Source organism: Symphalangus syndactylus, chromosome 18 (assembly GCF_028878055.3).
Source record: "Symphalangus syndactylus isolate Jambi chromosome 18, NHGRI_mSymSyn1-v2.1_pri, whole genome shotgun sequence".
NCBI classification, from domain to species: Eukaryota; Metazoa; Chordata; class Mammalia; order Primates; family Hylobatidae; genus Symphalangus; species Symphalangus syndactylus.
The window spans coordinates 111,907,015-111,923,555 of NC_072440.2; the positions used below are offsets into that span (position 1 = coordinate 111,907,015).

General features: G+C 45.3%; 1 protein-coding gene across 2 annotated transcripts; it reads left to right on the top strand.

Annotated features, from left to right (window-relative positions):
- The first annotated feature begins 836 nt into the window (after nucleotides 1-836).
- On the top strand, nucleotides 837-8,612 carry FAM110C (family with sequence similarity 110 member C). Of its 2 annotated transcripts, none has more exons than XM_055252423.2 (2): nucleotides 837-2,020; nucleotides 5,804-8,612. In XM_055252423.2, the coding sequence occupies exon 1, from the start codon at nucleotides 1,019-1,021 to the stop codon at nucleotides 2,012-2,014; it is 996 nt and encodes a 331-aa protein (XP_055108398.2). In that variant the 5' UTR covers nucleotides 837-1,018; the 3' UTR covers nucleotides 2,015-2,020; nucleotides 5,804-8,612. The 2 variants fall into 2 exon arrangements, with proteins under 2 accessions (XP_055108398.2, XP_055108399.2); XM_055252424.2 differs by having other exon boundaries at nucleotides 837-1,964.
- The last annotated feature ends 7,929 nt before the right edge of the window (nucleotides 8,613-16,541 follow it).

The window sequence follows — 16,541 nt, forward strand, 5'->3', positions numbered from 1 at the left end:
GATATCTTTAGTATTTTGTCCAAATTTTTGAAATAATGGAATTTGGGAAATATTTTATCTTAGACCCTTAGCATTCCTAGGTTGATCCACTGCCTGGTGAACTCGTGGTTTCCCCGTTGCCTCGGTTACAGTAAAAATAGCAACGATTCTGGGCACTTGGCTGGGCTTCTTCCAAATCCACTGAGCCGCGCCTGGGCCCCCAGCCTGCCCCCCTGCGAGTCCTAGCTCGGTCCTCGGGCCTGGCCACGCCCGCTGCCGGCCAGCGACCGAGTGGGACCCAATCCAAGTCCCTGCGTTCTCGCCACCCAACACGTAGGCTGATCCTGGCGTGCGCTGCGTGTTCTTTCCTCTTAAGTTCTATTCCTTTCTGTTAATAAGAATATGAGCTCAGGTAGAGAAAATTAAACAGTCAAGTTTCCAAACACGATGAGGTCACTTTAAGAATTCAAAGGATGTGAGGCACCTGCCCGGGGGAGGTGGGGGACGTCCCCTCTGCTCCCTGTCCCCGGAAATGCCTGCGTCCAGCAGTGACCTCGGGGATCTGGGGCTGAGCGAGTGGGGGTTCAGAGCCTGCTCGCCCCAGCGTCCTCCAGGCGGTTGGCAGCGCCGCCAGAAGGTGAGAGGGGGCGGGGACGGCACCGGGCAGGAGGTGAGAGCCGGGACCCCGGACGCGAGGCGAGGGCGGGCGCTGGCACCCGGAGAGCGGCGAGGGAGGCGGGCCCGGGCAGGAGTGAGGAGGCGGGGACCGGCGGGGACGAGCGGGGATGCGGGGGCGCGGCCAGGGCGGGGGCGGTGCCAGTTGGTGTGGGCAATGAGGTCGGGAGGGGCGGGAACTGGGGAGATTCGCCAATCGGTGAAGACTCCGGTTCTCCCCAACCCCAGGCCTGGGCAGCTGGGCACTGGGGCGCCGTTCCCCACCCGGCGCGGACTTCGGAACCGGCCCGGGGACTGACTGGCTCTGCCACTCGAGCGCGTCTCCGCTGGACCCGGAACCCGGGTCGGTCCATTCCCCGCGAAGATGCGTGCCCTGGCGGCCCTGAACGCGCCCCCGAACGAGCGGCTGCTTCCCCGGGACCCCGCGGCTCCCCGGGACCCCGACGCCCCCCGGCCGGCGCGCAGGAGCGCAGTGGAGAGGCTGGCGGCGGATCGCGCCAAGTACGTGCGGAGTCGGCCGGGGACTGGCCGGGGCGTCGCTTCCGAGGGCAGCGGTCCGGGGGCGATCAAGTGCCCGGGGAACGAGCCTGGGCCCCCGGCCCGCACCCCGGCCCCGGTGGCGCGCAGGGCTATTGCGCGGAAGCCATTGAGACCGGACTCGCTGATCATCTACCGGCAGAAATGCGAATTCGTGCGAGGACCGGGCGCCGACGGCCCCAGGGCGAGCCTGATGAAGAAGCTCTTCCAGGGGCAGGGTAAGGACAAGGCGCCGGTGCCCCGGACGGGAGACGAGGGCAAGGCCGGGAACCCGGAGACCGTCCCGACCACGCCTGGCCCCGCAGCGGACCCCGCACCCCCCGAGACCCCAGCCCCAGCCGCGCGCTCCGCGGCGCCCCCCAGTGTCCCGGCCGCGCCCCCTGGCCCAGAGCCGCGGGTGGTGAGGCGTCGGGGGCTGCAGCGCTCACAGTCGGACCTCAGCTGCCGCTACTCTGCTGCCTTGGCCGAGTCCGACACCTTCTTCCAGTACTGCGGCCTGGACCCCGAGGTGGTGGAGGCCCTGGGGAGGGAGAACTTCACCGCGGAGTCGGACTGTGTGACCCTCAAGGTGCGCAGCGTGAGCGTCGCCACCTCCGGCAGCGGCTTCTCCCGGCACAGCGGCGGCGACGACGACGGGCTGCAGGAGGAGGAGCTGATGGAGCAGGTGCCCAGCACCACTTCGGTCATCGAGAGGAACGCCCGCATCATCAAGTGGCTGTACACCTGTAAGAAGGCCAAGGAGACCCCCAGCCAGGAGCAGAGCCCGACCCGAGGTGTGTGCCCAGAAGGCTGGGGGCGGGGCTGGCCGTGTGCGGGGCTGTGAATCTTGGTGAGTGTGACCGAACTGGGCGATGGCCAGTTACAGCTGATGCTTAGAATTGAGTGCGATTTTGAGCTACAGTGTGAAAGAGACCCAAGAGACAGACACAGAGGCCTGTGAGTTGAGCCCCCGCTGCTGAAGAGCAGAAGGTACCAATCCAGGTACCTGCAGGTCCAGGCCCTTAGGAGTCCGCTGCGTCTGGCTGCCTGGAAAGGCAATTCTGCAAATTAACATGTCCCATTTGGCTTATTATTGTGAAAACAGGAGAAATCCAAAATGCTGCCAGAAAGCAGTTTTACACCCCTAGTATTCTTTCCTGAGCTGAAAACAGCTCGAGAGCCCTAGTTCCTGAGTTCATTGACCTGTGCTGTGGGCAGTCCTGATGTTTGACTGGAGCTGACCAGTCCCCCTGCAGCCCAAGGTAGGCGCTGCTGTGTTACTGGAACGGAAAGGAAGGCTCCCTGCACTTTCCTGGAGGCCTGTGCTGAAGTGGTGAGAACTTCATAGGATCTTGTCAGCACTTTGGCATTCACTTAGCAACAAAAATCTTTATTTGACTAAATTATATTTAAATTGTTTTGAGAGCTTCAGTTTTTTAAACTGGGGAAATTGGACTAGATTGTAACTAGAGTCTATAGTTTATTTGCCTCTGATGATACTACAGGAAGTAACTTCCCTTTAGACAACCAGTAGTGCAGGATTGACCTCGAGCTCTTTTTGCTTTTCACTGGGGAACTAAAGAGTGCTGGTCCTCACTGTTACCCTGCTCTTCCCTATGGACATCTTGGAAAGTAGTGAAGAGAAAGTACCTTTTCAGGGCTCTCTTTGAGAACCAAGAATTTAAACATTGCGACATCTTTTTTTTTCCTCTTACCCTTCAATGACAACTTGCTATAAGTAAATTTTAAAAATCATGAGATGGAATTACTTTCTGCCATTGTGATAAACTAATTGAAGATGCATGGCAGCCTGTAGAGTTTGGGGGAGGCTGCCCAAGAGATGTTTGCACAGGGCTCACCTATGTTTGATGGCTAAAAATATCTCCAATAACTTCTCTGGCTATGACTTTAGTATAGACATGAAAATTAATGAGAAGAAGATAATTCATTCTTTTTCTTGAACTTAGAAGACTCAGGACTTAAGTTCTTCCTTATAATTTAGAGAAGATTTGTGTTTTCCACTAGCCTAAGTCCCCAACAAATATATATAGGCAAAGTTCTAAAACGCAAACAAACATTAATTTCTAGTTTTCACAAATTGTCTTTTGGATCTGAGATGAATGAATGCTGGCAAGGGTACTTCCATGACAGCACCATGTGTAGGGCGGGAGCTTTGGAGAGTGGCCTTGGTCCGTGGAGGGACACTGTCTAGTGGATAGAGCACTAAACCAGAATTAAGGGCCTGTCTTATGTTAGCAAGTGATTCCTGCACTATGGACCAGGCGTCCTTTGTCCATAAAAAGAAGGGAGATAGGCAGATGGTTTTCAACCTCTACATTTTCTAGTCTGTGTAGTAATAATCTGTGTTGCATGATTGAAACCCAGAAATAGAAAACAAACAAAAAAAAATTGTCTATTGAAATACATGAGAAGTAAATTTATGAATAAGCTCCCTCCAGGTAGCCAGAGCATGTGCAGGCAGTAGGTAGACTTGGTGGCATAAATAGTGGGGAGGTAATAATATGGCATACAAATGAAACCAAAATAAAACCTGACAAAATAGAAATAAAAGCAGCCTGCTCTGATCCCTCCAGACCCAGGCTGGTTCCCATCTCGAATTAGCCAATGTCAAAATAGTGACCTGAATGAGAATTCAGTTGACTTCATAGACTAAATCCTAAAGACCTTTTAGGCTTGGACCTATGAAAAATATAAGAAGTTTAGTTAGCTTGTGAGAACTTTCACTTTTATGACAAAGAGAAATAGTTGAAGGAAGAGGGAAAGTGAGAGCAGGTTTGGGAAGGCACTAAGGATGCAGGCAGGAAAAAGGCTCATGGGCTTCTTCCTCCTCTCATGTCTCCCTCCACCTGAATCCCGTTTGTTCCAGACTGGAGACAATGGCAACTGTCTTCTGAGAAGTTTCACATTATTTCTCAGAGCAGGGGGACAGTCCCACAGAAGCTACCCCAGTTTTTATATGGAATTGGTAGTCACCAGCACTATAAAGATTTTCTTTACTAATGTACTTCCCTAGACCCAAAACAGCATTGTATCTTTGAAATTGCAATGCAGAGACTTACTGCCCGGCTACTGGGGGTAGGGGCTGTGAAGAGAACAGAGCTGCCTGGGCTTTCTCCAGATCACTGGAACAGTGTCTGCTCGTGACCTCAGCACCTTCACAGCTCCCCACCTCCCCACCTCCCCACCTCCCCACCTCCCAGCACTGGTGTTCCCACCGGAGGAGACCAGCAGGGAAAGCCAGGACAGTGTGTGAACACCTGGTCCGTGGGGCGGTCCTCTGACTTCCTGCAGAAGTCCCTTGTTCTGAGACCAGTTCTGCAACTTCTGGAAGATGTGGAAGCAGGAATTTAAGCTGTGCTTTTTCTGCTGAAATTTATAAGGATTCATTTTAGGATTTCTTGAAAGATTCAGAAAACTTGAGATGAACAAATATAGGTTTTCTAAGTGAAAGAGAAAACAAATATATTTAATTTGGAGGTTTTTGTCCTCTTGGTAGATAGAGATTTATAAATTATAATAAAAGTATCTTAATTATAATACAACTAAATAAGTTTATAAGTTTCTTGCCCCATGGGGTAAAGATAATTGCTTTTCAAAACTGAGACTATCAGAACTGGGCAATGACTCGTATAATCTGCACACAAGTCCACTGGGGAACCCATGAGTAATGGTTGTACATGGGTAATTTTGGTATTCTGTTTCCCAGAGCTTAGTTTATGAAAATATCTCTTTTATCTGCTGTGATGTAGTCATCTTCCTGTCTTTCAATTCATCAAACTGGGGACTTGCCAAAATTTAGATCTTTCTGGTTTTCTGTTGCATAGAATATATAAGTTGCTGCTTTTAATACTGGCATAAATAACTTGTCCTTTGGGAAATTAGGGATAAAACATTGCTTAATTTCAAGGCAAAAATGTTTGGACAATTCCACAGCTATCTTCACATTAATCCTTGACGCAAAGAAAAAAGAAGTACCTGTAGAAGTCCACTGAAAGCTCCTGGAACAGAGTTGTGTCTCATATTTGCAAAGACACAGAAGAAATAAACCCGGAACATCCCAGCTTTCTTTTCTTTTCTTCTTTGACTATTCTGGGAAGCTATGCAACTAGGAGCACATTTTAGGTAAACAAGTGGCTTGAGTAGCCATAAGGCCACTCTTCCCTATTGTGTGACCCGCACCTGGGCCTTTAAGAGATATTGGTGTTTGAAAAGGGAGGAATCTGTTTGACCTCAGATATTTAGTTCAACTGCCTGCATTGCTTCCTATTTTGTTGTCCAACTCTGTAGTAGTTAGCACTGGCCTTACCAACATTTAAAGAAGTTTTCTTTACTGCCCCATGAGTAGTTGGAGGCAAAGAGAAATTTTTAAAGCCCAGGAAGAGGCCTGCAGGGAGATGGAATTTGTTCTGCCAGAGAAACGAGATGATAGCTGTATTTAATAAAGTTACTGACCTCTTGTCAAAATTTAAAATGCAAAAGAAGATGTTTCAAAATGCAGAGAATGTCAAAAAACAAAAACTACAGGGACCAGACCAGTATAATGTTTAGTTTTCATTATACTAACTTTTGTCTAGACTGGAGTTGATTCACTATTTTTTCTTCTACTCCTCAGGAAGCAAACCTTCCCGATGATGAAGACTTCTTGAAGGATTTCATGGGTGACTTGGGATCCCAGGACCATTTGGCCAGTGTGCCTAGGTGACCACATGATTGCTGTTTTACCAGGAATACAGCATCCCATTGACAAAGCTTAAGTGCTCTGAGAAGGTTTAAAATACTACAGAGAATATGGGAACACAGACCTTGAAATTTAGCTGAGTTGTAACAGCTAAAGCTCTAAGAGGCGTTTTCCTTGTTAGAGGTGAAACTGCTGTCACTTCCAGAGGGCGCTGGAAACCGTAAAGCTGTTTGGAAATCTTTTTGACTGACTTGCTGACAAAGAGGTACTGTGATGCATTTTAACAATATCTAAGTTGATTTTTTTTTAAATCAAGGGAAATAAAAACCAAGCATGAATGCTATGTGCCCCTTTTGACCATCCTGGGCTGATTAGCATCATTTAAATCAAAGTAATCATAAAAAGGCATATTCTGCTTCAATTCTGTGGTCAAAAAAGAGTAAACACACACACTTACACATGCTGACCCCAACTGCCAGAGCATTACTGCACTATAAATTACGGTTAATTCCCAAACTATACTACTGTTAATCTTATTTAACAAGTCAGAAAGCACTTTTAAAATAACTTGAGGGCTACAAGGTCATTCTATTAATGTCATTCTCCATTTGGGTTGTAGGCATGTGGAAGTACCCATTAAAAAATAAGTTAGAGTTTAAATACTGATAAACAAAACCTTTTATTGCAACTGGACAGTTTCTGGAGAGTTGGCGGAAGAATCTTGGAGTTTCCTTTGGTCAGATGAATACAACATTTCACTTTTGCAGTACTATTTAGAATGTACTCCATAGTTCTCTTGTTCCCAACTTCCAAAAAGAACAGAAAACTTTGGTTTACACAGAACACAGGCATCTGAGGCAGGACCTCTTCCCTGCCCTTTGATCTGACTCACACCTCCACCTGTGACGTAATCAATCCAAATTTGACACCAATTCACTCTTTTCTGCAAAGAGCATATTTTGAAACACGGGACAGCCTGAGGGTGGCTGTAATGAGAATGTTCATGGGGGTTACTGGGTCCCTAATTCTGAACTTGCTTATGACACCCAGAGTAAATAGATTCAGATTCAGAAGCTTCTGAGAAATAACCCAAAGAAAATTTGTTACCCAGCCAATTCTTCGAAAGCTTAGTATCAAAATATGTCTTTTCAAGAAGAAAATCATTAGATAGAAGAATGTGGAGGGGAGAGAAATGGGTTTCTCATTGATATGATATTTTGTTAACCATTTCATTTTGAATTATTCAAGTCTTGGTTAATATTGTATTCTATTTTCGTAACTATTTTACCGTGAGAGTAGGTCATTGGGTTACTTAGATATTTATTTTTACACGGTTATTAGTCTTCAGATAGTTTTATTTTACTTCATATGATTTTAGTTTTTGTCAGTATAATTTTAAATCATGTTCTTCTTGGTCATCTCTGTGTATATTGTGTAATTGGATTTTCATTGACTGCAAGTGGAGTGTTTGCCACTCAGTTCAGTACTCAGTACTGTGGTGACTTGTTTTCAAATAAGTCTCAGATACACGTTTAGGGAGCCTTTGCTGGCTGAATATAGACTCTGTCAGGACAGCAGGTCCCCTGACGTAAGAATTTTCACCAATGGTTGCTCTAAAAATGCTGCTATTTTGCTGTTCACTGTATTGAACTTAGTTAAAAAAAAAGATAGTGTCAAAGATGAGAGCAGTTTTTTAAAGGATCTTTTCATATACCCAATTCCCTTATTTTCAGATGTCCCATCAATTTTATATATGAAAGCTTTAAGTAAAAGTGTGCATGCCTTTCTACTGTCAGAACAGGATGGATGCAGCCTGGGGCAGATTTATTTAAGATAAAAATCATGCAGACTCATCATTCATATCATCGGTGAAAAATATAAAAACAAAATGGTTTCCACTAAAGCCACCAAGATCTTTTAGAAATGTTTGCACCTTTGGTGGTGGCACAGGAAAAGAGAAGAATTCAGTTGGAGTGAATTCTAGAAGTAGATATCAGAAACGGGGCATGAAGAACAGGGGAACTGGGTGGCATCAGACTCCTAAAGAAGTGAGTTAATTTTCCTTCCCTTCCATTCAGATTCATGCCACAGCTCCATGTCTTGAGTATGTGTAAGAGGTGAGTTCTTTCTTCAGCCAGGGTTGGTGGCTCATGCCTTTAATCCCAATGCTTTGGGAGGCCAAGGTGGGAGGATCACTTGTGCCCTGGGGTTCAAGGCTGCAGTGAACCATGATTGCACCACTGCACTCCAGCCTGAGTGACAGAGCAAGACCCTGTCTCTAAAAATATATACAAAAAGTAAAACTAAAGAACTTCTTGCCTAAACCTGAATTACCCCAATTTGCTGAGTGACTTTGAGAAAAATCAGACTGTTTATTTCATTCTGGATGAAAAGCTTGCGATTGCTTCCCACAAGAATGGGCAATAGTGACAGCTGCAAGGTAGTTTTATTTGTTCATGAAAGAATGACAATTTTTTAAAATGTAATGAAACATAATGGAATGTTTTAAACTACTGGGCACTGAAACTGGAACAAAAAGGAGGCTTTATTGAACATTGGCCTTTTTCAGTTGGTTCAAAGTTCAGCACTGTGGTTATCATTGGTGATGCCAGAAAACATTAGTAGACTTAGACAATTGCTATGGCACTTTCTAAACAGAGCTTTTTCTATACACTATTTGCAACTGGAGTGCAATATTGTATATTCTGTATTAAAGAAATAAAGTATTTTTATCATTTATTAATACTGATTTATGAGTTTGAGTAAAGCGGCAAAAATTTGAAATGAGAGTCTGCTCATTACAGTTCCTTGCCTTCCGTTTTCTCCCTTTCTTCTTGAGTGTTCTCTCATCGGATTATCAGTAGAAATGAGGGGAAGGCATTCCAAGGCTTGTCCTAGGTGAATGCATGGCACCTGAAATCATCGACTTTCCTCAAGATGAAATGCAGTCAAAGCAATTTTGAATATTCTGAACTTTGCTTTCCTTCAATTGTTTTTAATTGTTTCATCAGTCTTTTGCTTAAAATATTTTTCTTCGTGTTTTATTAACATTGTCATTTGAAAATGAATGGGCACAAAGATACAAACAAAAGCACAGTTTGTAATCTTTCTCATTAGCAAATTAAGTGAAGGCAGACTCTTCTTATGGTGGGTTTGCTCTCAGTGTGCACCATGCACCCTGAGGGTGTGGTGGCTTGGGCAGCCGGTGAGTCATGGAAGCCCGATCATCCTTCTTGCTGCCCTGGCTGAGCCAGACTCTGACTTCTTGCTCAGTCTTGCAATGGCCTATGCCTAACCCTAGATAAGAATCCAAAGATAGGCTTGCTTTCTTCTTCCTTTCTTTTTTCTGAGTTGGAGCCTCACTCTGTCGCCCAGGCTGGAGAGCAATGGAGCAACCTCAGCTCACTGCAACCTCTGCCTCCCGGGTTCAAGTGATTCTCCTGCCTCAGCCTCTTGAGCAGCTGGGATTACAGGTGCCCACTACTATGCCCAATTAATTTTTGTATTTTTAGTAGAGACAGGGTTTCGCCATGATGGCCAGGCTGATCTCAAGCTTTTGGCCTCAAGTGATCTGCCCACCTCGGCCTCCCAAAATGCAGGGATTATGGGTGTGAGCCACTGTGCCCGGCCAAGATGGGCTTTCTTGAGGAGAAGAAATACATCACTTCTTTATTTCTGTGAAGAATATGGACAGATACTCAGCCTGCTGTAGAAACTCTCTTATTGTACCTGTTCAGAAGCAGTCCAAGCATTGGGTGGTGTGGCTTATGTTGCAGAGTTCAACAGCAGCTGCCTTTTCCCTTCAGGTAAACTTGGGGGCTTACACAATGCTTAGGTGGTTACACTTTGCACGTTCATTGATGAATCAAATAGATTTATATAGTATTTAAATGTTCTAGGTTACAAATACTAAGCATGAAGGAAATTGAGTGTCTCAATCAGGACCTTATAATATTGGTCTTGGAAGTGGCATGGAGCAGCTGACAGGAGGCAGCACAGAAATCCCAGAACATGTGCTCCTGTCCAGCAATGGCCACCTAATTTTCTCTGCTACAGTGCTTCAAACTCTACGGTTGATTGTCATCTTTTGTTGTTGTTGTTGTTGTTGTTGTTGTTGTTTGAGATGGAGTTTCACTCTTGTTGCCCAGGCTGGAGTGCAATTATGCGATCTCAGCTCACTGCAACCTCTGCCTCCCAGGTTAAAGTGATTCTTCTGCCTCAGCCTCCCGACTAGCTGGGATTTCAGGCATGTGCCACTATGCACGGCTAATTCTGTATTTCTAGTAGAGACGGGGTTTCTCCATGTTGGTCAGGCTGGCCTTGAACTCCCAACCTCAGGTGATCCACCCGCCTCCGTCTCAAAGTGCCGAGATTACAGGCATGAGCTACTGTGCCCGGCCGATTGTCGTCTTTATCTTATCTCATTAAAAATTGTGATTAAAGTTGAAATGTGATCTGAAGGGGAGACTGTATTAAATCACTAATAACTATTAACTTTAGGTCAAAATAGAATATTAATTTCCTTAGAAAGTGAGAATCTGAACCCCAGGATCAGAGTGGAAAGACCTGGATCCTGGCTTCAGTACACCCTGTTGATTACTCAATGTTGAGCTTAAGAAGGACTCTTAATTACAAATGTGAGAACAGGAAATTACAGAATTGTCTAAACCTAAATCTACTGTCTGCGTTGTGATATCAAAACAACTGTGCTATTTATTCAATAGTAGCTTGAATCAAGGCTGTCACTGATGACAACACAAAGAATTCACTCACATGCATATATGGAACAGCCAAATACTGCACAAGGCACTGGGGGTTCACCAAGCTCCCTGGATTGGATGATGACTTACATTCCAGCAGGGGGGCAGATACTGAGTAAGGAAATAATACATAGATAATACATAGATGGGTGATAGATGACAAAAATCAAGAAAGGGAGGGAGGAGGGAAAGCAACGTGAGGAAATGTCGTGAGCAGTGCCACGAGCCTGATTTATGAATTTATGTGAGTGTGTTAGTTCATGGTTTCTATTTGATGGCCAATCTCTCTGGACCATAAATGAAACCCAAAGTCCAAATCATATAAAGAGAATCAAGCAACAGAGAAGGATAACATGAAAATTGTAAATGGCACTTTTTTCACTGAGAGGTTAACTTTAGTCTCTGGAGGTCTTTCACCCTGAAGCTTAAAGTGTTGAAATCTAAACAATAAAAAGCAGAACATTCCACAAATGAATCTGCAGCCTGTAGCCTTTATCAGATCACATGATCATTGGTAAGAGACTGCATTCCTTCCTTCGGCTTTTAGAAGGGGTCCACTTCTCAGACTTAGGGAGAGAATAAGAGGAGTCAGCATCGCAAATAAATGATGACTCTCATAGGCCAGAGCAGGCCAGCTGGGACGTGGAGGGGTGTGTTTTCCCTAAGTGGGCTCTGAGAGCTGTCTCTTACACACACCCTTGGAGGCAAACAGCAGGCTCAGGCTGGGCAGATGTTATCAGGACCCGAGGACCCTGTTTTCTCAACCTGCTTGGCAAGTCATTTCCACAGTTCAGAAAGGGGGAGTGTCTGCCAAGTGCCCCCAGTGCTCTCATGCCATTTCCCTTCCAGGTGCCTGAGGTGCTAAGGAGAGACCAATGTAGGCATCTGGGAAGGTGGGCAGGTACGACTCAGCCAGGACCAGACTGTTATGGCCAACAGTGATGTGAGAAATCATGACATTCAACCCTCATCTCCTAGGAGGAACCTAGGCCCAAAGCTCACACAGCTGCCCAGTGTGCCAAGGCCCAGAAGGGGACCCCTGCTTCTGTGCAGTGTCCATTTAGGGGAACCCCGCCTTGGGTAGGGGAACATTAGCAGGGTGGCCAGCTTTCCCAATTTGCCCAACAATTTCTAGTTTTAACACGGAGTCCTGGGAAAACTTTCCTTCCCCAGCCAGCTGGGAAGGTGCACATTTCCTAGAGGAAGGCTTGACCAACAGACATCTGGATGACCTGTTCTTGACTTCACTTTAGCTCCCACTTCTTGAAGAAGCTAATGACAAAACTACTGTGAGCACTTGAGCATCTTAAGTGCTTGGTCTGGCAGTTTTATTCTTGCTCTAAATTAGGGCAGCTTAGAACATCGCCTCCTTGGTGGGGAAGACCATGTGGTCAGGATTGAGGACAGTTAGAAGTTTCTCTGACATGGGCCAGGCACAGCGGCTCATGCCTGTAATCCCAGCACTTTGGGAGGCTGAGGTGGGTGGATCACTGAGGTCAGGGGTTTGAGACCAGCCTAGCCAATATGGTGAAACCCCATCTCTACTAAAAATACAAAAATTAGCCAGACATGGTGGTGGACACCTGTAATCCCAGCTACTCAGGAGGCTGAGGCAGGAGAATCACTTGAACCCAGGAGGCAGAGGTTGCAGTGAGCCGAGATCACACATTGTACTCCAGCCTGGGCGACAAGAGCAAAACTCCATCTCAAAAACAAAACAAAAAAAGGTTTCTCTGACATGAAGTAAGTGGATGGAGCCAAGCTTCAGTTCTGCACCTGGGAGAACCTCCCTGAAACAACCCCTAGAAGAAACTTGTCACACTCCAGAACGGCAGAAGACAGTGGCCCATGCCAGCAGGGAGCCAGCACACCCTGAGGCATCTTTAGTAACAGGAACTGTACAAGTGCTTTCTGTTTGTTGTTCCGTGTAACCCCATGACCATCTGCAAGGATCATTTTATGTATGAGGGAGCACAGGTGTGGAGAAATCCATTACCTGCTTAGGTCAAAGAACTAGTAAGTAGAAGAGTAAGAATTTGAACCTAAATCTGCCCGGCTCCAAAGTCTGCTCTATTCTTTCTCTGTGCTAGTTTATGAGAACAATTTAATGCCAACCAGAATGCTTAAGATGTCATAACTTCTCAATGGAATAACTGATTCAGCAGATCAAAACCCAAATGCATGGATTCTGATACAAAATGCCACTCCAGAATTACCTGAAGATCCCACGTTACCATCCACTGAATGACTCAGGTGACATGGAGGTACCTTGATGATAAGAGTGCAGCCCCAACATCACACACACACACATTTTAAAGCAGCATGCAGATTTTCATATTGTAGGACAGGCCATCATGGTTCAGTTTATGTTGATAATTTTATATAAGATAATATGTGTTTTAAGAATAGCAATAAAGAGAAAATCTGAGGGAAAGCAAACTATTCCAGAGAGCTCAGGGCAGTGCTGACTAGGGCCACACTGTGGCAACCTGTTGAACTGGCTGATGGCCCATTTGCTGGGGCACAAGTTCCACTACAGAGTTGTAAATTTCAAGTACAACCACCTCTTGTATATCATGGAATCCTGTCTGGATTCGAAGTCCAAGACCTTCTAGCTCACCTCAGAGAAGTCTAGCAGAACTATGATTATTTCAGTGGTGGCTAATATCGATTTTAGGTAAATGGGAAATGACCACAGTTGTAAAAAGAACAGGAAATCCTTTAAGTTTACTTTGAAGTACTGGAAAGTTCAGCACAGCTTAAGTTCTTTGGGTTTCTTTCCAGCAACAGTGGAAGAAAAGGCCAAGACATGCACATTACAAATATCTACTTGCAGATTCTTGCATGTGTTCCAAGGCTACACAAATATTACTCTTTTACAGGTGAGAAGAGAAACTGAGCCAACTGTCAACAATTTGACTGTGCAGGCAGAGGCAGGAAGGAAGCATTACTCACCTTTTCCCAGTGGCTTTGGGTTGAGTGAGCAATTCTAGCTTGAAAGTCACAGGCAGTTGTTGCCTCCCTGCCGGCATTACTCAGCATTACACACCTAATGCTAACCCCTATCACAGGGTACATCGACGTTGTCACTATGGCCAGCGTTCCTGGTGTAGTGTCAGGAATGCTGTCAGAGAGCTACAGGTCCTTCTCTAAGGAAGAACATTTTCTAGCAAATATGCATTTGCAACAGAGATTAAACTTGGAACTCTGAAAAGGAGTGTCAGTATCTGTGTACAAAGTACTGTGGGTACACACCGAAGTCGAGGCTCATAGAAGCCAAATATTTTAGGATCATGGAATCACCACAGCAGGTCAGAGTAATGTGCTGAGGGGCTGTTGACCTGGAGCACATTAAACACCACTCAGTTTTCTCATCCGTTAGAAGGTGGCCATGAAGACTGGAGGATGGAGACGTATTTAAAAGCACTGAGCACAAAGGAGGCACCCAATCCGTGGTAGTAATTATTATTCTAACCTTATTAGCCCCCTACGGATTCAATGTGTACCATTCACTAGTTTGTTTAAATAATTTGTGAAGCAGTTTATATTTTCAAGTTACCATATGTTTTAGTCAGGGTTCTCCAGAGAGTCAGAACCAATAGAATATATATCTCTATCTCTATCTCTATCTCTATCTAGAGAGAGAGAGGGAGAGAGAGAGACACATGTGAAGGGATTGTTTAGGGGAATTGGCACACTTGGTTGGAGAAGCTAAGGAGTCCCACAACAGGTCATCTGCAAGCTGGGGAACCAGGGAAGACAGTAGCATGGCTCAGTTCAAGTCCAAATGCCTCAGATCCAGGGAAGCAGATGGTGTAACTCTCGGTCCAAGGCTGAAGGCCAAAAAGCCTGGGTGGAGGTTGGGGGTCAGGGGTCGGGAGCACTGGTGCAAGTCCTGGAATCCAAAAGCCAGAGACCTTGGAGCTCTGACATCCAAAGGCAGGAAAAGAAAGGTGCCCCAACTCCAGAAGAGAGAATCAGAATTTGTCCTTCATCTGCCTTTTTGTCCCATCCAGCCCCCCGGCCTCCATTGAGGGCCTTAGATGTTAATTTATAGCAATGTAAAATGGACTACTACAGGTCATTTCCAGTAGATGTTCAATAAATGCTGGACGAAGACTTCATCTTAACTTTATTTCCTCCACATCTCTGTCACACCCTCATCCCCATGTTTAGTTAACTGAAGGCAAAGGAGGAACAGTTAAAACAAACATGTAAAGTAGGGCTTTCTTCTTCTAGTTTTATCGGACAAATAAAAATTGTGTTTATCCAAGGTTTACAATGTAATTACTTCATATATGTATACATAGTAAAATAATGACCACAATCAAGTTAATTAACACATCACCTCACACAGTTAACTATTGTGTGTGTGTGAGAGAGAGAGATGCAGATACGTAAGATCTACTTGAAATTTGTCTTAGCAAATTTCAAGTAAACAGTACAGTATTATTAACTACAGTCGCCATGCTGTACCTTAGATCCCCAGAACGTATTCATCTTAAAACCGAAACCTTGTATCTTTGGACCAGCATCTCATTTCCCGCCCCCCTCCCACTCAGCCCCTGGTAACCACCATTCTACTCTTTGTTTTTATGAGTCTGACTTTTCTAGATTCCACATACAAGTGAGATCATGCAGTATTTGTCTTTCTGTGTCTGGTTTATTTTACTTAACATAATGTTCTCCAAATTCATCCATGTTGCCATAAGTGACAAGATTTCCTTCTTCTTTTCAGAGTGAATAGTATTTCACTGTGTTATATATATATATATAAACACACACACTACATTTTCTTTATCAGTTCATTCATTGATGGACACGGGTAGATTCCACATCTTGGTTATTGTGAGTAATACTGCAATGAACATGGGAGTGCAGCTATTTCTTTGGGATCCTGATTTCATTTTTCTGTGGATAAACACCCAGAAATGAGATGGCTCTTCATTACACTCTGTGAAAGGCCCTGAAAAGCCATCACAACCCTAAGTGAAATCACCGCATTAGTGAAAATAAGCTCTATCTCTCCACTCAACGTTCTCTTCCCATGCTCTTAGCTCTCCTGGTCTGAGTGCCAACGGTTTTCTGTAACTCCAGCTTTTTGCATGCTCTGTTAGCATTAGAAAAGAATTTATATTTAATCAGGAAAGCCAAGCTCAGGCTGTTGCAAATCACCCACTTTGAACAGGCCTGAAATGAGCCTAGACTAGATCCAAGTAATTCTTAAGAGGCAGGTAAAATAATTAAGCAATAAACACAATCGGCAGTGGTCCTCCAGAGGACTATGACTTTACTGAGGAGGATGTGTGAAGGTTGAAAACCAAGTAACAAAGGGCCTGAAGACATCAAGGAGTTCAAGTGACCCTGTTACTCCTTCATCTACTATTCTCCAGCCAAGACCGTGGGGTTAGTGCCTCCTACTTCCATGGAGATGGCCAACTGCATCCTCCCACTTCCATGGAGATGGCCAATTGTATCCTCCCATTTCCACAGAGATGGCCGACTGCATCCTCCCACTTCCACGGAGATGGCCGACTGTATCCTCCCACTTCCACGGAGATGGCCGACTGTATACAAACAGGCTCTGTGTGGGGGTGGGATTTCAAGGACTCTCAGCAGTTTTTGTATATTTGCTACTTTACTGAGTTAGATACAGCCAATAAGGACTTGTATAGGGCTGAGGCACTCTGATATTTACAAATACAAGTATAGTACTGGGTATAATGGACCCGATGGCCATTCTGATTTGGTTAAATTCCTGTTGGTAGATGGTTGTACATAACAGAGCAACCACCTGCTCTGGTTTGCCCATGACTGTCCCAGCAACCTGGGATGGCTCGTCACCCAGAAGAACACAGCCCTTCTTAGAGCACAGGGTGCCCCGACCTCACTATGTTGGCAGGTGCCAACCT